Below are 25741 nucleotides of genomic sequence, written 5' to 3'. Positions count from 1 at the left end.
AAAGTATTTCGCTTGCAATGGTTATGTAACGAAATTGTTATTATCAGAACTATAACAAAAATGAAATAAAATCATACTTAATAAATAATAAAAGTTGAAATAACACTTTCCACATCAATCTTTGTATAACAATGACAAAAAAAAATTATAAACAAGATGGCTGCTTTTTATACCCGCCAAAATTTAACTTGTAACTGCCATAATTATTCTTTGAAGCATTCAATATCGTTTTTAATTAAAAAATGATAATTTAAAATAAATAAATACATAAAATGACTACACAATTTCGTAACATGTTTTTTTACCATTGCAGAAATACCATTATCATTGTGAAATGACATTTCTTGATTTTTTTTTAATTTGTATTTATTTTAAGGCCGTATATCAATTGTCCGTTTTCAAATCCAGTCTTTTAAGATTTCGATGCGGTGCAGCCATGGTCTGATATAATGACGCAATTCTGGAAATAAATAATTGTTTATATACAACACTATCTTTAAAAAACGAGCAGATCTTACAATAGTCAAATATTATATGTAACATCTTAGTTCTTATTAATATTATTTCTGAGGGCTTCCTGTTACATTATATTCACGAAATCAGTCCCACGGATTGCAGAAAATTGAGAGAAAAGGGACCATTAATTAATTACGTAAGACGATTTAGGGGATGGAGGGGGGTCGATCGTGTTTTATTTTTTTCTTTCAAGTCTTGATAGTTCTTATATTACAAATATACGCAAAGTTAAGATTTGAAAAAGCGCGGGCAATCACGAGAGTTCCGAGGTGCGTTCGGATGCGTATGGGTACAGTGCTGCCCGCATTGGGTCTCCCGGGAACTCCGCCCTTGTGATCTAGACGTCATTTGTTTCAGTAAACGACACTCAAATTAAGACACAGAATTATTAAAGTTTGTGAACATCTTTTATTGATGTGTGTCAATTAATGTCTTTATTGTGTTTTAATCGTGACCTCCTCGTCGAACGCCGATTTACAAAACTAACCAAGGGTATATTCATTTTTTCTTATAGATTCTTACGTAATAAATATTAAACACGGGTGGAAGGGGTCAGCCTATTCTTATTTTTTTTTTTATTTATTGGGGAGGAGGGTCTAATACTAGTAAAAATCGTTTTACGTAATAAATTGAATAACCCCGAAGATGTTACATTTCACGAATATGTTACATATTTCATGTAAATTTTCGTCAAGTCTAAAATGCAACCAAAACAAAAATCACAAACACGTGACTACTTTTTAAACAAATTATATATAACGCCAACCATGTCGTTTAAATTACATTGCAACTATAAACAAAATATTATCAGATACCTTAGACTATTCCAACCGCAAAACTCCAATTCCAACAAAAAACAAAACAATTTTGACATTGAATTGCCGCGTCATCATCATTGAATAATTGACTATGGATTCGCGACAAAATGGCGTTTCAATTTAAAGTAGGAATCGGAACTTTGGACGTAAAATTACAGCGAATATTAATAGTTAAATAGTATTCTATCATAAATAAACAGCTATAAATATACGCTTTGTATTCCAATAAATAAGTCTAAGGTCTGTTTATCTTCGATTGGAATAGGCTATAGACTTATAAATTTTTGAAAATCGTACTAACCTTTGCCACAGGATCGAATTCAAACCCTTCACTGCAATACAAGGGTATTGATATACCAGAGGTACATATATAGAACTTGTTACAGTCCTCCGGATCCGGGACGTTTCCAAACACCCCCGGGGGACAAATAGCTGGTGTTGTTATTGTGTCTTCTGATGTAGTTTCAACATTTACTGTTGTTTGAAAGTTTTCATTAATTTTGTGTTCTGTCGTAACCACCAAGTTCTCGGTGTGATCTTCTGATGGTATACCTCTTGACGCGAAGCATCCGTTTTCAGATATTATAACGCATTTCTGGAATTAAAACAACGAATGTTTTATCGATTTGTTTTCACAATTCAGTTAATATATTTGGTCTTATCTGAAAACAATTTTAGTTGCAAATAAAACGTTTAAATATTAACTGAAAATAAAATAATAACATTGCGAGAAATATTGTTAACTTGGTGGTGGAACTTTATGAAAGCTACCACCTCTTCATCACATATGCTACCGCCAAGTACTACTTCAGGCACAAGGGATATATCATTTTAGCTCCTAAAAATGGCGACGGATTGCCGATGCAAAGGATGGCTTTCTTGCATCCACCATCCACAATGTCTATGGACGTTATGGCTGAAATTTCTTGCATCAGTGAACACTTACCATTAGGAGGCTCTTTTGCAGGCTGTTAACTTATTTAAAATGAAATAAAACTTACCTGAACATTTGAGTCGAATTCGAAGCCTTTTCCACAATATAATGGAATGGCCGTACCACCGGTACACATGTAGAACTTGTCGCATCTGACAGGGTCAGGTACGTTACCGAAGAGATTAGGTGGACAAATACTAGCTGTTGTTACTTCGATCGGAGAAGAAGTCGTCTCTAAACGTTCTGCATCTAATGTTGTTATTTCTGCAGATTCTGAAGTAGCTCTATCATTGTCTCCGATAACTATATCAGATATTGTAGTTGACAAATCTGCATTTGTTGTAACTTCTGGTTGTTCTGTCTCTTGTTCTGTTGTTTGTGATTCAGTGGGAGTCCATAAGCCTTTCGATGCATAGCAACCATCTTCTGTTATAGGCATACAACGCTAAAAACATAATTACAAATTAAGGAACACATTTAATGCATATAACAGTTTAGACACATATGTTATAAATTACAACTAGCTACCGTTCCGGACCGGTTGTCACGGGCTCAATAAGTTTTGTTTTTTTCCGGCTAAGAAAATTAAAATTCTGGGCTTGCTATTACTATAGTATGCATGTTTTATACATATAAGCCTTCCTTTTGAATTACTCTGTACAGTGATGAAAGCCACATGAAAATCTATTGCGTATTTTACAAAATTTAAGCTTTCACATCGAGGTTAGTGACTTTGTTTTTTACTATGTAAAGATTTACAGTTACATAAATTAAATGGTTTAAATTACCTGAGCATTTATATCGAATTCAAATCCAGCGCCACAATAGAGTGCAATGGGATGACCAACGGTGCAATGGAAGAACCTGTCGCATCTTTCTGGGTCAGGCATAATACCAGAGAAATTAGGGGGGCATACATTTATCGTTGTAGTTTCTATAAGCTCTGTTGTTATTTGACCATTTTCTCCTGTTGTTGGTATTAAAACAGACGTTGATTCTTGGTCGCCAGGCTTATTGTTAATCGTAGTAGTATCAGTAATATCTTTTTCTTCTGGTGTGTGGTCTGCATCTACTTCACCTGATGTAGTGTCTTCATTTATTGTGGATTGAACAGAAATATCGGTGTGATCATTTGATTCTGTTGGTGTCCACTTGCCCTTCGAAGCGAAACATCCATCTCCAGATATCACAACACATTGCTGAAATAAATCGATGTTATAAATATTAATTTATAGACTGGTAAATCTGTTAAGAAATTGGGTTAAACAGTTCGGAAAACGGTTTCAGAAATCACAACGCATTGCTGAAAAAAGATCAACTATAAATAAATAAAGACATCTGAAAATTAAAGGAGTTACTTATACAGCGCTGTTTTTGAGAAAAAGCCCTATCAGATTCACTTTTTTGTAATTACTATAAAATACACCAATCGTTCTCAAAACAACTATGCATCAAACATGATTTATAAAAATAACCAAAAAAGCAGCTCTTGATAAACTTGTTTCATTTTCTATGGTATATGAATATTTTTTTTCGATACCTTAAGTTTATCAGTCGTGCGACAAACGAATCAATCTTCCGAAAATTGCCAGGTGTCAGTATTGCCAATATTTGGACAACTAATAAATATAAACCTAAAATAAACACTAATACTTTTTTTAGCTATGAAAGAAAATTGACAAGAATAAGGGAGATTGGGAACACGCACACACGCACATCTCGTAGTTACTTGTCTTAAGTGCTTTCACTGATGAATGACACACAGTATATTTGTGAGTAGTAATTATGAGTTTAATAAATTATTTATTACCATATAAATAAAAGTTTAAATAGTAATTACTTCATCTGTGCAGTAAACCAAAATTTTGACTGTTCATTTACAAAGACAATGAAGATAAGCAGTAAATGGAGGACCCCTTTATTTTGACATAAAAAAAAAATGACTTTCGTAAAATAAATCAAATCATTAATTATTTTATTTATCTATTGAAACATCAAACCAATGAATAAAAAAGATTTAAATTAATAAAATGTATATCTAATTTACGATAACAATTTTAAATAATATTTACTTACCCCAACTGCTGGATCAAATTCGTAGCCTTCGGTGCAAGGTAAAAGTGTGGGTATTCCGGCCATACACATATAATATACATCACAAAGTTCTGGATGTGGAACATTTCCAAATACTCCAGGAGGACAAATATTGGGTGGGGTTGTCACTTCCGTTACAACAGTGGTACCTGACTCTCCCGTGGTGGTTTCAATGGAATCATCAGTTGTACCAGTCACTCCCAATGTAGTGTCAACAGAAACACCAGGAGTGCCAGTCCCTCCTGTGGTTGATTCAACAGAGTCTGCAGTGGTGCTAGTCATGCCTGTGGTTGATTCACCAGAGTCTGCAGTGGTGCCAGTCTCTCCCGTGGTTGTTTCGATAGAGTCATCAGTAGTACCAGTTAATCCCATCGTAGTGCCATCGGAGTCTGCCGTACTACCAGATCCTCCTGTTGTTGTGTCAATAAAGTCTTCAGTTACTGTCTGTGATATGTCTGTTGTTATATGTGATGATTCTGTTGTTGTCGGATGTTGTTCTGTAGGGGTCCACATACCCTTAGATGCGAAACAGCCATTTTCTGATATAACAACGCATTGCTGAAAGTAATGATTAGAAATTACTAAAGTGATTTAAAATTTCTTAGGTTGTAAATATATTTATTAGCTATCAATTAAAATATGAAGTGCTTACCCCTTCTGCTGGATCAAATTCGTAGCCTTCAGTGCAAGGTAAAAGTGTGGGTATTCCGGCCATACACATATAATATACATCACAAAGTTCTGGATGTGGAACATTTCCAAATACTCCAGGAGGACAAATATTGGGTGGAGTTGTCACTTCCGTTACAACAGTGGTACTTGACTCTCCCGTAGTGGTTTCAATATAATCATCAGTGGTACCAGTCTCTCCCAATGTAGTGTCGGTAATACCTGGAGTAGTGCCAGTCCCTCCTGTGGTAAATTCAACAGAATCTGATGAGGTGCCCGTCCCTCCTGTGGTTGTATCAAAAGAGTCAGCAGTTGTTGCAGTCCCTGCTTTGGTAGTTTCACTAGAGTCTACAGTGGTTCCAGTCACTCCGGTAGTTGTTTGAACAGTGTCCACAGTGGAACCAGTCCGTCCTGTGGTAGTTTCGATAGAGTCATCAGTGGTGCCAGTTATTTCCACTGTAGTGTCACCAGAGTCTGCTGTACTACCAGATCCTCCTGTGGTTGTTTCTATAGGGTCATCAGTTGTTGTCCGGGAAATGTCTGTTGTTATATGTGACGATTCTGTTGTTGTCGGATGTTGTTCTGTAGGGGTCCACATACCCTTAGATGCGAAACAGCCATTTTCTGATATAACAACGCATTGCTGAAAGTAATGATTAGAAATTACTAAAGTGATTTAAAATTTCTTAGGTTAACGAAAACTTCTCAATGCATTGCGGGATTTTAATTAGGCGGTAGAATTTAGAAACAATCGCACATGGGTCGATTTTATGAAATATGTAACTTCAAAGATAAATATATAAAGTTGATAAAATAATTTATTAATTGAAAGGGTTGTATGTAAGCTGTAACCATCATAATACAATATGTTCTATAATCATTACTACATTATATCACACTAATTTCGCGAGGCTTAATTGACATTTCTGTTCAAGTTCTTTTGTTTCTTATTAAGCCCCGTGGAATTTGTCGCGATGATTACAAGAGAACTCATGGAATGACTTTAGTTCGGTGGAAACGAGGACGGGCCAAAAGTTACGACGCTATATGCGTTGATCTACTGACCCCGTCTCATATCAGGGAAACAATGTTAAAGGTCGGAGCCGTCGCGGAAGAAGCAGAAGCGGACAACGATGCAAGTATTCACCGCTTATTCCATTTTATGCCTTTGTTTCTTTCGCAATTGAAATACTAAGTGCAGTAATCGAACGAAAACCTACATTAAAGTTTTACTTCACACGGTCATGACTTGTCCAAAAGTTTTATTTTTATGTTTAATCGTACTCGTACATATGTATACTTAAAGCCTGATTGTAAGTATGTTTTACAACGATATTAATTGTTAATTGTCAATTAAAGTTAATAATGCTTACCCCTACTGCTGGATCAAATTCGTAGCCTTCGGTGCAAGGTAAGAGTGTTGGTATTCCTGCCATACACATATAATATACATCACAAAGTTCTGGATGTGGAACATTTCCAATCACTCCAGGAGGACAAATATTGGGTGGGTTGGTCACTTCCGTGACAACAGTGGTACCAGTGACTCCAGTTGTTGTTTCAGTAGAATCTACAGTAGAACCAGACACTCCCGTGGTTGTATCAATAGATTCATCAGTGGTACCAGTTGCTCCGGTTGTAGTGTCGACAGAAACATCAGTAGTGCCAGTCCCTCCTGTGGTTGATTCACTAGAGTCTGCAGTGGTGCCAGTTTCTCCCGTGGTTGTTTCAATAGAGTCATCAGTAGTACCAGTCACTCCCATTGTAGTGTCTCCAGAGTCTGCTGTGGTTGTTTCTATAGGGTCATCAGTTGTTGTCTGTGAAGTGTCTGTTGTTATATGTGACGATTCTGTTGTTGTCGGATGTTGTTCTGTAGGGGTCCACATACCCTTAGATGCGAAACAGCCATTTTCTGATATAACAACGCATTGCTGAAAGTAATGATTAGATTTTAATTAAGCAATAGAATTTGGAAGCAATCGCACTCGGGTATATTTTAAGAATTATGTAATTTCAAAGAAAAAGTAAGAAGTATCAAAGTTGATGGATAAGTGGTCTATTTGCTCGTCCGCCTACCGATATCATAAAAAAACATAGTTATGAGTAGTTCAATAAGGCCTTAATTTAATTAATTGTTTGTAAATATATTTATTAGCTATCAATTAAAATAAATAATGCTTACCCCTTCTGCTGGATCAAATTCGTAGCCTTCAGTGCAAGGTAAAAGTGTTGGTATTCCGGCCATACACATATAATATACATCACAAAGTTCTGGATGTGGAACATTTCCAAATACTCCAGGAGGACAAATATTGGGTGGGGTTGTCACTTCCGTTACAACAGTGGTACCTGACTCTCCCGTAGTGGTTTCAATGGAATCGCCAGTGGTACCAGTCACTCCCAATGTAGTGGTGACAGAATCTGGAATACTATAAGTGACTCCCGTCGTTGTTCCAGCAGAGTCTACAGTGGTTCCAGTCACTCCTGTGGTTGTTTCAACTGAGTCTACAATAGTTCCAGTTACTCCCGTAGTTGTTTCAGAAGAGTCTACAGTGGTTCCAGTGATTTCAGTTGTTGTTTCAGCAGAGTCTACAGTGGTTCCAGTGACTCCAGTCGTTGTTTCAGCAGAGTCTACAGCAGTACCAGTGACTCCCGTCGTTGTTTCAACAGAGTCTACAGTCGATCCAGTTATTCCCGTCGTTGTTCCAGCAGAGTCTACAGTGGTTCCAGTCACTCCTGTGGTTGTTTCAGAAGAGTCTACAGTGGTTCCAGTCACTCCTGTGGTTGTTTCAGCGGAATCTACAGTCGTGCCAGTGACTCCAGTCGTTGTTTCAGCAGAATCTACAGTAGTTCCAGTTACTCCCGTCGTTGTTTCAGCAGAGTCTACAGTGGTTCCAGTCACTCCTGTGGTTGTTTCAGAAGAGTCTACAGTGGTTCCAGTCACTCCTGTGGTTGTTTCAGCGGAATCTACAGTCGATCCAGTTATTCCCGTCGTTGTTCCAGCAGAGTCTACAGTGGTTCCAGTCACTCCTGTGGTTGTTTCAGCAGAGTCTACAGTAGTACCAGTGACTCCCGTCGTTGTTCCAGCAGAGTCTACAGTGGTTCCAGTCACTCCTGTGGTTGTTTCAGCGGAATCTACAGTCGTGCCAGTAACTCCAGTCGTTGTTTCAGCAGAGTCTACAGTAGTTCCAGTTACTTCTTTGGTTGTTTCAGCAGAGTCTACAGTGGTTCCAGTCACACCTGTGGTAGTTTCAGCAGAGTCTATAGTGGTTCCAGTAATTCCTGTGGTTGTTTCAGCGGAATCTACAGTCGTGCCAGTGACTCCCGTCGTTGTTTCAGCAGAGTCTACAGTGGTTCCAGTCCCTGCTGTGGTTGTTTCTATAGGGTCTTCAGTTGTTGTCTGTGAAGTGTCTGTTGTTATATGTGACGATTCTGTTGTTGTCGGATGTTGTTCTGTAGGGGTCCACATACCCTTAGATGCGAAACAGCCATTTTCTGATATAACAACGCATTGCTGAAAGTAATGATTAGAAATTACTAAAGTGATTTAAAATTTCTTAGGTTGTAAATATATTTATTAGCTATCAATTAAAATATGAAGTGCTTACCCCTTCTGCTGGATCAAATTCGTAGCCTTCAGTGCAAGGTAAAAGTGTTGGTATTCCGGCCATACACATATAATATACATCACAAAGTTCTGGATGTGGAACATTTCCAAATACTCCAGGAGGACAAATATTGGGTGGGGTTGTCACTTCCGTTACAACAGTGGTACCTGATTCTCCCGTAGTGGTATCAATGGAATCGCCAGTGGTACCAGTCACCCCCAATGTAGTGGTGACAGAATCTGGAGTACTACCAGTGACTCCCGTTGTTGTTCCAGCAGAGTCTACAGTGGTTCCAGTAACTCCTGTGGTAGTTTCAGCAGAGTCTACAGTGGTTCCAGTCACTCCTGTGGTTGTTTCAGAAGAGTCTACAGTAGTACCAGTGACTCCCGTAGTTGTTTCAGAAGAGTCTACAGTAGTTCCAGTGATTTCAGTCGTTGTTTCAACAGAGTCTACAGTGGTTCCAGTGATTTCAGTTGTTGTTTCAGCAGATTCTGCAGTAGTACCAGTGACTCCCGTAGTTGTTTCGACAGAGTCTACAGTATTTCCAGTTAGTCCCGTAGTTGTTTCAGAAGAGTCTACAGTGGTTCCAGCGACTCCAGTCGTTGTTTCAGCAGAGTCTACAGTAGTTCCAGTTACTCCAGTCGTTGTTTCAGCAGAGTCTACAGTAGTTCCAGTTACTCCCGTCGTTGTTTCAACAGAGTCTACAGTGGTTCCAGTCACTCCTGTGGTAGTTTCAGCAGACTCTACAGTGGTTCCAGTAACTCCTGTTGTTGTTTCAGCGGCATCTACAGTCGTGCCAGTGACTCCCATCGTTGTTTCAGCAGAGTCTACACTAGTTCCAGTTACTCCCGTCGTTGTTTCAACAGAGTCTACAGTGGTTCCAGTGACTCCTGTGGTTGTTTTAGCTGAGTCTACAGTAGTACCAGTGACTCCCGTCGTTGTTTCAACAGAGTCTACAGTAGTTCCAGCGATTTCAGTTGTTGTTTCAGCAGATTCTGCAGTACTACCAGTGACTCCCGTAGTTGTTTCAACAGAGTCTACAGTATTTCCAGTTAGTCCCGTAGTTGTTTCAGAAGGGTCTACACTGGTTCCAGTGACTCCAGTCGTTGTTTCAGCAGAGTCTACAGTAGTTCCAGTTACTCCCGTCGTTGTTTCAATAGAGTCTACGGTCATATTTTCAGTGGACGCAGTTGTACTACCATAGTTATCTGTCGTAAGTGTCGTTTCTGTTGTTGACTGGTCCGGTACTGTTGGAGTCCATTTACCTTGCGAGGCGAAACAACCATTTTCTGATATTTCAACGCAACCCTGGAATATAAAAATAAATATTCATAAATATAGAGATTACAAGAATTAGTATCTAGAGTATTAAATGGTATTTGTACAGATTTTATATCAAAGTCCGTGCAAATGCTTCCTTGTGCTTAAATGTGCGTCTGCTCAGAGGTATAGGAACATTTTTCGAAGTAAAATTGATGGTATAAGATTCGAGCCTTTTTAGACATTTACGGGCTGATAATTTTATTTTACCGAAAATTATGAGCGATCTATTAGAAAGATGAAGTGAGCCAGTAGAAGTAGATTAACATGTGGTATAAAATCTTAATTATTATTTTTGGGAATTAATGGAGAGTATAATAAATTTGAAACATAAACTCACGTTTCTCTCTGGATCGAATTCATATCCCTCGCTACACCAAATTAGTGTCGGATTGCCCATAACACAGATGTAATATGCGTCACAATAATCAGGATGGGGCACAAAGCCAATATCGCCAGGTGGACATTCTATATTAATCGGTGTAGTTGTGTCAATGGATTCTGTGGTAGTTGATAAATTTTCTGTTGTAGGATCAACAGCAATTGTTGTTTTATCCGTATCTGACTCTGTTGTAGGTGCCAAATTATTTGTTGTCGTTTCTATAGCAATTGTCGTTGGGTCAGAGTCAGATTCTGTTGTTATTTGATTAGTTGTAGTTTCTACTGTGGGTTCAGTAATTTCACGTGTTGTAGTCGTTTCAACAGGAGGCGCTGTAGTTTCTTGTTCGGTAGTAGTTTCTTGAACTGTTGTTGTTGTCTCTGATGGTGTTGTTCGAATATATTCTGTCGTTGTCTCTTCGGGTAGTGCCGTCGTTTCTCTAGGAGTAGTTTCATCGGATTCCGTTGTACTACCATAGTCATCTGTCGTAACTGTCGTTTCTGTTGTTGACTGGTCCGGTACTGTTGGAGTCCATTTACCTTGCGAGGCGAAACAACCATTTTCTGATATTTCAACGCAAGCCTGGAATATAAAAATAAATATTCATAAATATAGAGATTACAAGAATCAGTATCTAGAGTATTAAATGGTATTTGTACAGATTTGATATCAAAGTCCGTGCAAATGCTTCCTTGTGCTTAAATGTGCGTGTGCTCAGACGTATAGAAACATTTTTCGAAGTAAAATTGATGGTATAAGATTCCAGCCTTCTTAGACATTTATGGGCTGATAATTTTATTTTACCGAAAATTATGAGCGATCTATTAGAAAGATGAAGTGAGCCAGTAGAAGTAGATTAACATGTGGTATAAAATCTTAATTGTTATTTTTGGGAATTAATGGAGAGTATAATAATTTTGAAACATAAACTCACGTTTCTCTCTGGATCGAATTCATATCCCTCGCTACACCAAATTAGTGTCGGATTGCCCATAACACAGATGTAATATGCGTCACAATAATCAGGATGGGGCACAAAGCCAATATCGCCAGGTGGACATTCTATATTAATCGGTGTAGTTGTGTCAATGGATTCTGTTGTAGTTGCAAAATTTTCTGTTGTAGGATCAACAGCAATTGTTGTTTTATCCGTATCTGACTCTGTTGTAGGTGCCAAATTATTTGTTGTCGTTTCTATAGCAATTGTCGTTGGGTCAGAGTCAGATTCTGTTGTTATTTGATTAGTTGTAGTTTCTACTGTGGGTTCAGTAATTTCACGTGTTGTAGTCGTTTCAACAGGAGGCGCTGTAGTTTCTTGTTCGGTAGTAGTTTCTTGAACTGTTGTTGTTGTCTCTGATGGTGTTGTTCGAATATATTCTGTCGTTGTCTCTTCGGGTAGTGCCGTCGTTTCTCTAGGAGTAGTTTCATCGGATTCCGTTGTACTACCATAGTCATCTGTCGTAACTGTCGTTTCTGTTGTTGACTGGTCCGGTACTGTTGGAGTCCATTTACCTTGCGAGGCGAAACAACCATTTTCTGATATTTCAACGCAAGCCTGGAATATAAAAATAAATATTCATAAATATAGAGATTACTAGAATCAGTATCTAGAGTATTAAATGGTATTTGTACAGATTTGATATCAAAGTCCGTGCAAATGCTTCCTTGTGCTTAAATGTGCGTGTGCTCAGACGGATAGGAACATTTTTCGAAGTAAAATTGATGGTATAAGATTCGAGCCTTTTTAGACATTTACGGGCTGATAATTTTATTTTACCGAAAATTATGAGCGATCTATTAGAAAGATGAAGTGAGCCAGTAGAAGTAGATTAACATGTGGTATAAAATCTTAATTGTTATTTTTGGGAATTAATGGAGAGTATAATAAATTTGAAACATAAACTCACGTTTCTCTCTGGATCGAATTCATATCCCTCACTACACCAAATTAGTGTCGGATTGCCCATAACACAGATGTAATATGCGTCACAATAATCAGGATGGGGCACAAAGCCAATATCGCCAGGTGGACATTCTATATTAATCGGTGTAGTTGTGTCAATGGATTCTGTTGTAGTTGCAAAATTTTCTGTTGTAGGATCAACAGCAATTGTTGTTTTATCCGTATCTGACTCTGTTGTAGGTGCCAAATTATTTGTTGTCGTTTCTATAGCAATTGTCGTTGGGTCAGAGTCAGATTCTGTTGTTATTTGATTAGTTGTAGTTTCTACTGTGGGTTCAGTAATTTCACGTGTTGTAGTCGTTTCAACAGGAGGCGCTGTAGTTTCTTGTTCGGTAGTAGTTTCTTGAACTGTTGTTGTTGTCTCTGATGGTGTTGTTCGAATATATTCTGTCGTTGTCTCTTCGGGTAGTGCCGTCGTTTCTCTAGGAGTAGTTTCATCGGATTCCGTTGTACTACCATAGTCATCTGTCGTAACTGTCGTTTCTGTTGTTGACTGGTCCGGTACTGTTGGAGTCCATTTACCTTGCGAGGCGAAACAACCATTTTCTGATATTTCAACGCAAGCCTGGAATATAAAAATAAATATTCATAAATATAGAGATTACTAGAATCAGTATCTAGAGTATTAAATGGTATTTGTACAGATTTGATATCAAAGTCCGTGCAAATGCTTCCTTGTGCTTAAATGTGCGTGTGCTCAGACGGATAGGAACATTTTTCGAAGTAAAATTGATGGTATAAGATTCGAGCCTTTTTAGACATTTACGGGCTGATAATTTTATTTTACCGAAAATTATGAGCGATCTATTAGAAAGATGAAGTGAGCCAGTAGAAGTAGATTAACATGTGGTATAAAATCTTAATTGTTATTTTTGGGAATTAATGGAGAGTATAATAAATTTGAAACATAAACTCACGTTTCTCTCTGGATCGAATTCATATCCCTCACTACACCAAATTAGTGTCGGATTGCCCATAACACAGATGTAATATGCGTCACAATAATCAGGATGGGGCACAAAGCCAATATCGCCAGGTGGACATTCTATATTAATCGGTGTAGTTGTGTCAATGGATTCTGTTGTAGTTGCAAAATTTTCTGTTGTAGGATCAACAGCAATTGTTGTTTTATCCGTATCTGACTCTGTTGTAGGTGCCAAATTATTTGTTGTCGTTTCTATAGCAATTGTCGTTGGGTCAGAGTCAGATTCTGTTGTTATTTGATTAGTTGTAGTTTCTACTGTGGGTTCAGTTATTTCACGTGTTGTAGTCGTTTCAACAGGAGGCGCTGTAGTTTCTTGTTCGGTAGTAGTTTCTTGAACTGTTGTTGTTGTCTCTGATGGTGTTGTTCGAATATATTCTGTCGTTGTCTCTTCGGGTAGTGCCGTCGTTTCTCTAGGAGTAGTTTCATCGGATTCCGTTGTACTACCATAGTCATCTGTCGTAACTGTCGTTTCTGTTGTTGACTGGTCCGGTACTGTTGGAGTCCATTTACCTTGCGAGGCGAAACAACCATTTTCTGATATTTCAACGCAAGCCTGGAATATAAAAATAAATATTCATAAATATAGAGATTACAAGAATCAGTATCTAGAGTATTAAATGGTATTTGTACAGATTTGATATCAAAGTCCGTGCAAATGCTTCCTTGTGCTTAAATGTGCGTGTGCTCAAACGTATAGAAACATTTTTCGAAGTAAAATTGATGGTATAAGATTCGAGCCTTCTTAGACATTTACGGGCTGATAATTTTATTTTACCGAAAATTATGAGCGATCTATTAGAAAGATGAAGTGAGCCAGTAGAAGTAGATTAACATGTGGTATAAAATCTTAATTGTTATTTTTGGGAATTAATGGAGAGTATAATAAATTTGAAACATAAACTCACGTTTCTCTCTGGATCGAATTCATATCCCTCGCTACACCAAATTAGTGTCGGATTGCCCATAACACAGATGTAATATGCGTCACAATAATCAGGATGGGGCACAAAGCCAATATCGCCAGGTGGACATTCTATATTAATCGGTGTAGTTGTGTCAATGGATTCTGTTGTAGTTGCTAAATTTTCTGTTGTAGGATCAACAGCAATTGTTGTTTTATCCGTATCTGACTCTGTTGTAGGTGCCAAATTATTTGTTGTCGTTTCTATAGCAATTGTCGTTGGGTCAGAGTCAGATTCTGTTGTTATTTGATTAGTTGTAGTTTCTACTGTGGGTTCAGTAATTTCACGTGTTGTAGTCGTTTCAACAGGAGGCGCTGTAGTTTCTTGTTCGGTAGTAGTTTCTTGAACTGTTGTTGTTGTCTCTGATGGTGTTGTTCGAATATATTCTGTCGTTGTCTCTTCGGGTAGTGCCGTCGTTTCTCTAGGAGTAGTTTCATCGGATTCCGTTGTACTACCATAGTCATCTGTCGTAACTGTCGTTTCTGTTGTTGACTGGTCCGGTACTGTTGGAGTCCATTTACCTTGCGAGGCGAAACAACCATTTTCTGATATTTCAACGCAAGCCTGGAATATAAAAATAAATATTCATAAATATAGAGATTACAAGAATCAGTATCTAGAGTATTAAATGGTATTTGTACAGATTTGATATCAAAGTCCGTGCAAATGCTTCCTTGTGCTTCAATGTGCGTGTGCTCAGTGGTATAGAAACATTTTTCGAAGTAAACTTGATGGTATAAGATTCAAGCCTTTTTAGACATTTTCGGGCTGATAATTTTATTTTACCGAAAATTATGAGCGATCTATTAGAAAGATGAAGTGAGCCAGTAGAAGTAGATTAACATGTGGTATAAAATCTTAATTGTTATTTTTGGGAATTAATGGAGAGTATAATAAATTTGAAACATAAACTCACGTTTCTCTCTGGATCGAATTCATATCCCTCGCTACACCAAATTAGTGTCGGATTGCCCATAACACAGATGTAATATGCGTCACAATAATCAGGATGGGGCACAAAGCCAATATCGCCAGGTGGACATTCTATATTAATCGGTGTAGTTGTGTCAATGGATTCTGTTGTAGTTGCTAAATTTTCTGTTGTAGGATCAACAGCAATTGTTGTTTTATCCGTATCTGACTCTGTTGTAGGTGCCAAATTATTTGTTGTCGTTTCTATAGCAATTGTCGTTGGGTCAGAGTCAGATTCTGTTGTTATTTGATTAGTTGTAGTTTCTACTGTGGGTTCAGTAATTTCACGTGTTGTAGTCGTTTCAACAGGAGGCGCTGTAGTTTCTTGTTCGGTAGTAGTTTCTTGAACTGTTGTTGTTGTCTCTGATGGTGTTGTTCGAATATATTCTGTCGTTGTCTCTTCAGGTAGTGCCGTCGTTTCTCTAGGAGTAGTTTCATCGGATTCCGTTGTACTACCATAGTCATCTGTCGTAACTGTCGTTTCTGTTGTTGACTGGTCCGGTACTGTTGGAGTCCATTTACCTTGCGAGGCGAAACAACCATTTTCTGATATTTCAACGCAAGCCTGGAATATAAAAATAAATATTCATAAATATAGAGATTACAAGAATCAGTATCTAGAGTATTAAATGGTATTTGTACAGATTTGATATCAAAGTCCGTGCAAATGCTTCCTTGTGCTTCAATGTGCGTGTGCTCAGTGGTATAGAAACATTTTTCGAAGTAAACTTGATGGTATAAGATTCAAGCCTTTTTAGACATTTTCGGGCTGATAATTTTATTTTACCGAAAATTATGAGCGATCTATTAGAAAGATGAAGTGAGCCAGTAGAAGTAGATTAACATGTGGTATAAAATCTTAATTGTTATTTTTGGGAATTAATGGAGAGTATAATAAATTTGAAACATAAACTCACGTTTCTCTCTGGATCGAATTCATATCCCTCACTACACCAAATTAGTGTCGGATTGCCCATAACACAGATGTAATATGCGTCACAATAATCAGGATGGGGCACAAAGCCAATATCGCCAGGTGGACATTCTATATTAATCGGTGTAGTTGTGTCAATGGATTCTGTGGTAGTTGATAAATTTTGTGTTGTAGGATCAACAGCAATTGTTGTTTTATCCGTATCTGACTCTGTTGTAGGTGCCAAATTATTTGTTGTCGTTTCTATAGCAATTGTCGTTGGGTCAGATTCAGATTCTGTTGTTATTTGATTAGTTGTAGTTTCTACTGTGGGTTCAGTAATTTCACGTGTTGTAGTCGTTTCAACAGGAGGCGCTGTAGTTTCTTGTTCGGTAGTAGTTTCTTGAACTGTTGTTGTTGTCTCTGATGGTGTTGTTCGAATATATTCTGTCGTTGTCTCTTCGGGTAGTGCCGTCGTTTCTCTAGGAGTAGTTTCATCGGATTCCGTTGTACTACCATAGTCATCTGTCGTAACTGTCGTTTCTGTTGTTGACTGGTCCGGTACTGTTGGAGTCCATTTACCTTGCGAAGCGAAACAACCATTTTCTGATATTTCAACGCAAGCCTGGAATATAAAAATAAATATTCATAAATATAGAGATTACAAGAATTAGTATCTAGAGTATTAAATGGTATTTGTACAGATTTTATATCAAAGTCCGTGCAAATGCTTCCTTGTGCTTAAATGTGCGTGTGCTCAGACGGATAGGAACATTTTTCGAAGTAAAATTGATGGTATAAGATTCGAGCCTTTTTAGACATTTACGGGCTGATAATTTTATTTTACCGAAAATTATGAGCGATCTATTAGAAAGATGAAGTGAGCCAGTAGAAGTAGATTAACATGTGGTATAAAATCTTAATTGTTATTTTTGGGAATTAATGGAGAGTATAATAAATTTGAAACATAAACTCACGTTTCTCTCTGGATCGAATTCATATCCCTCACTACACCAAATTAGTGTCGGATTGCCCATAACACAGATGTAATATGCGTCACAATAATCAGGATGGGGCACAAAGCCAATATCGCCAGGTGGACATTCTATATTAATCGGTGTAGTTGTGTCAATGGATTCTGTGGTAGTTGATAAATTTTCTGTTGTAGGATCAACAGCAATTGTTGTTTTATCCGTATCTGACTCTGTTGTAGGTGCCAAATTATTTGTTGTCGTTTCTATAGCAATTGTCGTTGGGTCAGAGTCAGATTCTGTTGTTATTTGATTAGTTGTAGTTTCTACTGTGGGTTCAGTAATTTCACGTGTTGTAGTCGTTTCAACAGGAGGCGCTGTAGTTTCTTGTTCGGTAGTAGTTTCTTGAACTGTTGTTGTTGTCTCTGATGGTGTTGTTCGAATATATTCTGTCGTTGTCTCTTCGGGTAGTGCCGTCGTTTCTCTAGGAGTAGTTTCATCGGATTCCGTTGTACTACCATAGTCATCTGTCGTAACTGTCGTTTCTGTTGTTGACTGGTCCGGTACTGTTGGAGTCCATTTACCTTGCGAGGCGAAACAACCATTTTCTGATATTTCAACGCAAGCCTGGAATATAAAAATAAATATTCATAAATATAGAGATTACAAGAATCAGTATCTAGAGTATTAAATGGTATTTGTACAGATTTGATATCAAAGTCCGTGCAAATGCTTCCTTGTGCTTCAATGTGCGTGTGCTCAGTGGTATAGAAACATTTTTCGAAGTAAACTTGATGGTATAAGATTCAAGCCTTTTTAGACATTTTCGGGCTGATAATTTTATTTTACCGAAAATTATGAGCGATCTATTAGAAAGATGAAGTGAGCCAGTAGAAGTAGATTAACATGTGGTATAAAATCTTAATTGTTATTTTTGGGAATTAATGGAGAGTATAATAAATTTGAAACATAAACTCACGTTTCTCTCTGGATCGAATTCATATCCCTCACTACACCAAATTAGTGTCGGATTGCCCATAACACAGATGTAATATGCGTCACAATAATCAGGATGGGGCACAAAGCCAATATCGCCAGGTGGACATTCTATATTAATCGGTGTAGTTGTGTCAATGGATTCTGTGGTAGTTGATAAATTTTGTGTTGTAGGATCAACAGCAATTGTTGTTTTATCCGTATCTGACTCTGTTGTAGGTGCCAAATTATTTGTTGTCGTTTCTATAGCAATTGTCGTTGGGTCAGAGTCAGATTCTGTTGTTATTTGATTAGTTGTAGTTGCTACTGTGGGTTCAGTAATTTCACGTGTTGTAGTCGTTTCAACAGGAGGCGCTGTAGTTTCTTGTTCGGTAGTAGTTTCTTGAACTGTTGTTGTTGTCTCTGATGGTGTTGTTCGAATATATTCTGTCGTTGTCTCTTCGGGTAGTGCCGTCGTTTCTCTAGGAGTAGTTTCATCGGATTCCGTTGTACTACCATAGTCATCTGTCGTAACTGTCGTTTCTGTTGTTGACTGGTCCGGTACTGTTGGAGTCCATTTACCTTGCGAAGCGAAACAACCATTTTCTGATATTTCAACGCAAGCCTGGAATATAAAAATAAATATTCATAAATATAGAGATTACAAGAATTAGTATCTAGAGTATTAAATGGTATTTGTACAGATTTTATATCAAAGTCCGTGCAAATGCTTCCTTGTGCTTAAATGTGCGTGTGCTCAGACGGATAGGAACATTTTTCGAAGTAAAATTGATGGTATAAGATTCGAGCCTTTTTAGACATTTACGGGCTGATAATTTTATTTTACCGAAAATTATGAGCGATCTATTAGAAAGATGAAGTGAGCCAGTAGAAGTAGATTAACATGTGGTATAAAATCTTAATTGTTATTTTTGGGAATTAATGGAGAGTATAATAAATTTGAAACATAAACTCACGTTTCTCTCTGGATCGAATTCATATCCCTCGCTACACCAAATTAGTGTCGGATTGCCCATAACACAGATGTAATATGCGTCACAATAATCAGGATGGGGCACAAAGCCAATATCGCCAGGTGGACATTCTATATTAATCGGTGTAGTTGTGTCAATGGATTCTGTGGTAGTTGATAAATTTTCTGTTGTAGGATCAACAGCAATTGTTGTTTTATCCGTATCTGACTCTGTTGTAGGTGCCAAATTATTTGTTGTCGTTTCTATAGCAATTGTCGTTGGGTCAGAGTCAGATTCTGTTGTTATTTGATTAGTTGTAGTTTCTACTGTGGGTTCAGTAATTTCACGTGTTGTAGTCGTTTCAACAGGAGGCGCTGTAGTTTCTTGTTCGGTAGTAGTTTCTTGAACTGTTGTTGTTGTCTCTGATGGTGTTGTTCGAATATATTCTGTCGTTGTCTCTTCAGGTAGTGCCGTCGTTTCTCTAGGAGTAGTTTCATCGGATTCCGTTGTACTACCATAGTCATCTGTCGTAACTGTCGTTTCTGTTGTTGACTGGTCCGGTACTGTTGGAGTCCATTTACCTTGCGAGGCGAAACAACCATTTTCTGATATTTCAACGCAAGCCTGGAATATAAAAATAAATATTCATAAATATAGAGATTACAAGAATCAGTATCTAGAGTATTAAATGGTATTTGTACAGATTTGATATCAAAGTCCGTGCAAATGCTTCCTTGTGCTTAAATGTGCGTGTGCTCAGACGGATAGGAACATTTTTCGAAGTAAAATTGATGGTATAAGATTCGAGCCTTTTTAGACATTTACGGGCTGATAATTTTATTTTACCGAAAATTATGAGCGATCTATTAGAAAGATGAAGTGAGCCAGTAGAAGTAGATTAACATGTGGTATAAAATCTTAATTGTTATTTTTGGGAATTAATGGAGAGTATAATAAATTTGAAACATAAACTCACGTTTCTCTCTGGATCGAATTCATATCCCTCACTACACCAAATTAGTGTCGGATTGCCCATAACACAGATGTAATATGCGTCACAATAATCAGGATGGGGCACAAAGCCAATATCGCCAGGTGGACATTCTATATTAATCGGTGTAGTTGTGTCAATGGATTCTGTTGTAGTTGCTAAATTTTCTGTTGTAGGATCAACAGCAATTGTTGTTTTATCCGTATCTGACTCGGTTGTAGGTGCCAAATTATTTGTTGTCGTTTCTATAGCAATTGTCGTTGGGTCAGAGTCAGATTCTGTTGTTATTTGATTAGTTGTAGTTTCTACTGTGGGTTCAGTAATTTCACGTGTTGTAGTCGTTTCAACAGGAGGCGCTGTAGTTTCTTGTTCGGTAGTAGTTTCTTGAACTGTTGTTGTTGTCTCTGATGGTGTTGTTCGAATATATTCTGTCGTTGTCTCTTCGGGTAGTGCCGTCGTTTCTCTAGGAGTAGTTTCATCGGATTCCGTTGTACTACCATAGTCATCTGTCGTAACTGTCGTTTCTGTTGTTGACTGGTCCGGTACTGTTGGAGTCCATTTACCTTGCGAGGCGAAACAACCATTTTCTGATATTTCAACGCAAGCCTGGAATATAAAAATAAATATTCATAAATATAGAGATTACAAGAATCAGTATCTAGAGTATTAAATGGTATTTGTACAGATTTGATATCAAAGTCCGTGCAAATGCTTCCTTGTGCTTAAATGTGCGTGTGCTCAAACGTATAGAAACATTTTTCGAAGTAAAATTGATGGTATAAGATTCGAGCCTTCTTAGACATTTACGGGCTGATAATTTTATTTTACCGAAAATTATGAGCGATCTATTAGAAAGATGAAGTGAGCCAGTAGAAGTAGATTAACATGTGGTATAAAATCTTAATTGTTATTTTTGGGAATTAATGGAGAGTATAATAAATTTGAAACATAAACTCACGTTTCTCTCTGGATCGAATTCATATCCCTCGCTACACCAAATTAGTGTCGGATTGCCCATAACACAGATGTAATATGCGTCACAATAATCAGGATGGGGCACAAAGCCAATATCGCCAGGTGGACATTCTATATTAATCGGTGTAGTTGTGTCAATGGATTCTGTGGTAGTTGATAAATTTTCTGTTGTAGGATCAACAGCAATTGTTGTTTTATCCGTATCTGACTCGGTTGTAGGTGCCAAATTATTTGTTGTCGTTTCTATAGCAATTGTCGTTGGGTCAGATTCAGATTCTGTTGTTATTTGATTAGTTGTAGTTTCTACTGTGGGTTCAGTAATTTCACGTGTTGTTGTCGTTTCAACAGGAGGCGCTGCAGTTTCTTTTTCGGTTGTAGTTTCTTGAACTGTTGTTGTTGTCTCTGATGGGGTTGTTCGAATATACTCTGTCGTTGTCTCTTCAGGTAGTGCCGTCGTTTCTCTAGGAGTAGTTTCATCGGATTCCGTTGTACTACCATAGTTATCTGTCGTAACTGTCGTTTCTGTTGTTGACTGGTCCGGTACTGTTGGAGTCCATTTACCTTGCGAGGCGAAACAACCATTTTCTGATATTTCAACGCAAAACTGTAATATTAAAATAAATATTCATTAATATTGAGATGATAAAGCTGAGTACCTAGATAATTATGTGGTACTTGTCCAGATCTGATTTTAAGTCCGTGCAAACGCCATTATATTTCCGTGTGTTTAAATGTGCTTGTGCTCAGTAGTACAGAAACATATATCAGGTCAAAATCGATGGTATAAAATTCAAATCTTTTTTAAAAAAAGAAAATTATTTCGCCCAGAATTAAGACATTTAAAATTTGGGTGACCAGGCGAGCTATTGTTCACACTAATGTTTCACTTTGTATAGAAATGGCAACGAAATATTTTTTTTATTTTTTAACTGGTAATGCTTATGCAGGTTGGGGGCTTGGTGCTAGCATATATTGGTATGTAAACCTAATTGTTAGTTCTTCTAATACCGACCATCAATACTTTGAATTGATTTGAGTCTATTCGAAAGCTAAAGTAAGCCAGTAGAAGTAGATTAGCATGAGATATAAAATCTTAATTATTATGTTTGGGAATGAATGGAGAGTATAATAAACTTGAAACATAAACTCACGTTTCTCTCTGGATCGAATTCATATCCCTTACTACACCACATCAGTGTCGGATTGCCCATAACACAGATGTAATATGCGTCACAATAATCAGGATGGGGCACAAAACCAAGATTTCCAGGTGGACATTCTATAACAATCGGTGTAGTTGTTTCAACGGTTTCCGTTGTAGTCGCCACATCTTCCGTCGTAGTTTCCACAGGAGCCTTTGTAGTTTCTTGAGGGGACGTTGGAATGTATTCTGTTGTTGTTTCTGTAGTTGGTTCTGTAATTTCTCTAATAGTCGTTGGAATGTACTCTGTAGTCGTTTCTACTGAAGGCTCTGTAGTTTCTCTAGTAGTCGTTGGAATGTACTCTGTAGTCGTTTCTAAAGATGGCTCTGTAGTTTCTCTAGTAGTTGTTGGAATGTACTCTGTGGTCGTTTCTACTGAGGGCTCTGTAGTTTCTCTAGTAGTCGTTGGAATGTACTCTGTGGTCGTTTCTACTGATGGCTCTGTAGTTTCTCTAGTAGTTGTTGGAATGTACTCTGTGGTCGTTTCTACTGACGGTTCTGTAGTTTCCCTAATAGTCGTTGGAATGTATTTTGTGGTCGTTTCTACTGAGGGCTCTGTAGTTTCTCTAGTAGTTGTTGGAATGTACTCTGTGGTCGTTTCTACTGAGGGCTCTGTAGTTTCTCTAGTAGTCGTTGGAATGTACTCTGTGGTCGTTTCTACTGAGGGCTCTGTAGTTTCTCTAGTAGTTGTTGGAATGTACTCTGTGGTCGTTTCTACTGAGGGCTCTGTAGTTTCTCTAGTAGTCGTTGGAATGTACTCTGTGGTCGTTTCTACTGAGGGCTCTGTAGTTTCTCTTGTAGTCGTTGGAATGTACTCTGTGGTCGTTTCTACTGAGGGCTCTGTAATTTCTCTAGTAGTTGTTGGAATATACTCTGTAGTCGTTTCTACTGACGGTTCTGTAGTTTCCCTAATAGTCGTTGGAATGTATTTTGTGGTCGTTTCTACTGAGGGTTCTGTAGTTTCCCAAGTAGTCGTTGGAATGTACTCTGTTGTCGTTTCTACTGAGGGCTCTGTAGTTTCTCTAGTAGTCGTTGGAATGTACTCTGTGGTCGTTTCAACTGAGGGCTCTGTAGTTTCTCTAGTAGTTATTGGAATGTACTCTGTGGTCGTTTCTACAGATGGCTCTGTAGTTTCCCTAGTAGTCGTTGGAATGTACTCTGTAGTCGTTTCTACTGAGGGCTCTGTAGTTTCTCTAGTAGTTGTTGGAATGTACTCTGTAGTTGTTTCTTTAGTAGTCGTTGGAATGTACTCTGTGGTCGTTTCTACTGAGGGCTCTGTAATTTCTCTAGTAGTTGTTGGAATATACTCTGTAGTCGTTTCTACTGAGGGTTCTGTAGTTTCCCTAGTAGTCGTTGGAATGTATTTTGTGGTCGTTTCTACTGAGGACTCTGTAGTTTCTCTAGTAGTTGTTGGAATGTACTCTGTAGTCGTTTCTACTGAGGGCTCTGTAGTTTCTCTAGTAGTCGTTGGAATGTACTCTGTGGTCGTTTCTACTGAGGGCTCTGTAATTTCTCTAGTAGTTGTTGGAATATACTCTGTAGTCGTTTCTACTGAGGGTTCTGTAGTTTCCCTAGTAGTCGTTGGAATGTATTTTGTGGTCGTTTCTACTGAGGACTCTGTAGTTTCTCTAGTAGTTGTTGGAATGTACTCTGTAGTCGTTTCTACTGAGGGCTCTGTAGTTTCTCTAGTAGTCGTTGGATTGTACTCTGTGGTCGTTTCTACTGAGGGCTCTGTAGTTTCTCTAGTAGTCGTTGGAATGTACTCTGTGGTCGTTTCTACTGAGGGCTCTGTAGTTTCTCTAGTAGTCGTTGGAATGTACTCTGTGGTCGTTTCTACTGAGGGCTCTGTAGTTTCTCTAGTAGTCGTTGGAATGTACTCTGTGGTCGTTTCTACTGAGGGCTCTGTAGTTTCTCTAGTAGTTGTTGGAATGTACTCTGTAGTTGTTTCTACTGAGGGCTCTGTAGTTTCTTTAGTAGTCGTTGGAATGTACTCTGTGGTCGTTTCTACTGAGGGCTCTGTAGTTTCTCTTGTAGTCGTTGGAATGTACTCTGTGGTCGTTTCTACTGAGGGCTCTGTAGTTTCTCTTGTAGTCGTTGGAATGTACTCTGTGGTCGTTTCTACTGAGGGCTCTGTAATTTCTCTAGTAGTTGTTGGAATATACTCTGTAGTCGTTTCTACTGACGGTTCTGTAGTTTCCCTAATAGTCGTTGGAATGTATTTTGTGGTCGTTTCTACTGAGGGCTCTGTAGTTTCTCTAGTAGTCGTTGGAATGTACTCTGTGGTCGTTTCTACTGAGGGCTCTGTAGTTTCTCTAGTAGTTGTTGGAATGTACTCTGTGGTCGTTTCTACTGAGGGCTCTGTAGTTTCTCTTGTAGTCGTTGGAATGTACTCTGTAGTCGTTTCTACTGAGGGCTCTGTAGTTTCTCTAGTAGTCGTTGGAATGTACTCTGTTGTCGTTCCAGCCGATGGATCTGTTGTACCCGGCCTTGTTGTTGTTTCTATTGAAGTGCAATTAACAGCATTTGGCCAATTGCAAACCTTAAAATAAATAATTTGAATAAATTAGTTTATAAAAATTATAAAATTTTGCACAGGAGTATCTTGTATAATGTATGTGCAGTATAAGGTGGGTATTTATATAGATTACGTTTTATTTATACCTTAAGGGTTTATCTTAAATTTATTTACATGGAGTTATAAAGGTTTTTGGAAGTACTTAAAGTTTTTTTTTGTATTAATTTTAGAATTTCAGAGAGTGATTTATAGTTGATATAAATAAAAGTCAGTTGTATAAGCGTTTTGGGAATTTACGACTGATGAAGTAAAATAAATAATTAAAACCCGGACGAGCCCTATATTTTTTCTTGGTGGTAAAGCCCATCTGGGTAGGTACCACCCACTCATCAGATATTCTACAGTCAAACAACAGTACTCAGTATTGTTGTGTTCCGATTTGAAATTTGAGTTAGCCAGTGTAACTACAGTAAAAAAAAAAAAAACTTCAGGCAAAAGGGACATAACGTCTTAGTTCCCAAGGTTGGTGGCGCATTGGCGAAGTTAGGGATGGTTAATATTTCTAACAGCGCCAATGTCTATGGCGATGGTGACCATTTAACATCAGGTGGTCGTCTATTTGCCGGTCCACCACGGTAACTATTACAGAAAAATAAACTAAAATATAAAAAAGTAACGATAGTGTGTTAACCAAATCACTGAAGATACTTGTTTCCTGAGATTGCCAATGAGAAAATCATTCTAGTGCACGAAATAAAGAAATACAAATTTCAGGATACGAGATTATAAATGGAGAATAGTCTTTAAACTAGTACAACGCCTCTAGTGGAACAATAAAAAATACTGTGTCATCTTTAACTTGAATTGCACCAAATCACTCAATACATATTGTTGGTGTGTTCCAGTTAAAACTGGGGACATAATATCTTGGTTTCCAAGGTTTGGCTTGGCGCATTGGCGATGTAAGGAATGGGTAATTTTTATCACAGCGGTGATGACCACATAC

At 37.9% G+C, this 25741-nt stretch overlaps 1 protein-coding gene across 1 annotated transcript in view; it reads right to left on the bottom strand.

Annotated features, from left to right (window-relative positions):
• Positions 1–283: 283 nt before the first annotated feature.
• LOC113391902 (mucin-19-like) overlaps positions 284–25741 on the bottom strand; it is a 41651-nt gene continuing 16193 nt past the window's right edge. The window contains exons 6-28 of the mRNA XM_064219389.1: positions 22171–24759; positions 21003–21623; positions 20030–20650; positions 19057–19677; positions 18084–18704; positions 17111–17731; positions 16138–16758; positions 15165–15785; positions 14192–14812; positions 13219–13839; positions 12246–12866; positions 11273–11893; positions 10300–10920; positions 8891–9947; positions 8640–8806; positions 7214–8545; positions 6405–6962; positions 5015–5674; positions 4345–4920; positions 3057–3467; positions 2336–2713; positions 1636–1929; positions 284–460 (exon numbers count right to left, since the gene is read on the bottom strand). Coding sequence (XP_064075459.1) covers positions 413–460; positions 1636–1929; positions 2336–2713; positions 3057–3467; positions 4345–4920; positions 5015–5674; positions 6405–6962; positions 7214–8545; positions 8640–8806; positions 8891–9947; positions 10300–10920; positions 11273–11893; positions 12246–12866; positions 13219–13839; positions 14192–14812; positions 15165–15785; positions 16138–16758; positions 17111–17731; positions 18084–18704; positions 19057–19677; positions 20030–20650; positions 21003–21623; positions 22171–24759 — 15522 coding nt within the window. The 3' untranslated portion in view covers positions 284–412. The remainder of the gene's footprint in view (positions 461–1635; positions 1930–2335; positions 2714–3056; positions 3468–4344; positions 4921–5014; positions 5675–6404; positions 6963–7213; positions 8546–8639; positions 8807–8890; positions 9948–10299; positions 10921–11272; positions 11894–12245; positions 12867–13218; positions 13840–14191; positions 14813–15164; positions 15786–16137; positions 16759–17110; positions 17732–18083; positions 18705–19056; positions 19678–20029; positions 20651–21002; positions 21624–22170; positions 24760–25741) is intronic.

The sequence above is a fragment of the Vanessa tameamea genome, chromosome 28, assembly GCF_037043105.1.
Source record: "Vanessa tameamea isolate UH-Manoa-2023 chromosome 28, ilVanTame1 primary haplotype, whole genome shotgun sequence".
In the NCBI taxonomy this organism is placed as follows: domain Eukaryota; kingdom Metazoa; phylum Arthropoda; class Insecta; order Lepidoptera; family Nymphalidae; genus Vanessa; species Vanessa tameamea.
This window is presented reverse-complemented; position numbering and strand designations above follow the sequence as displayed.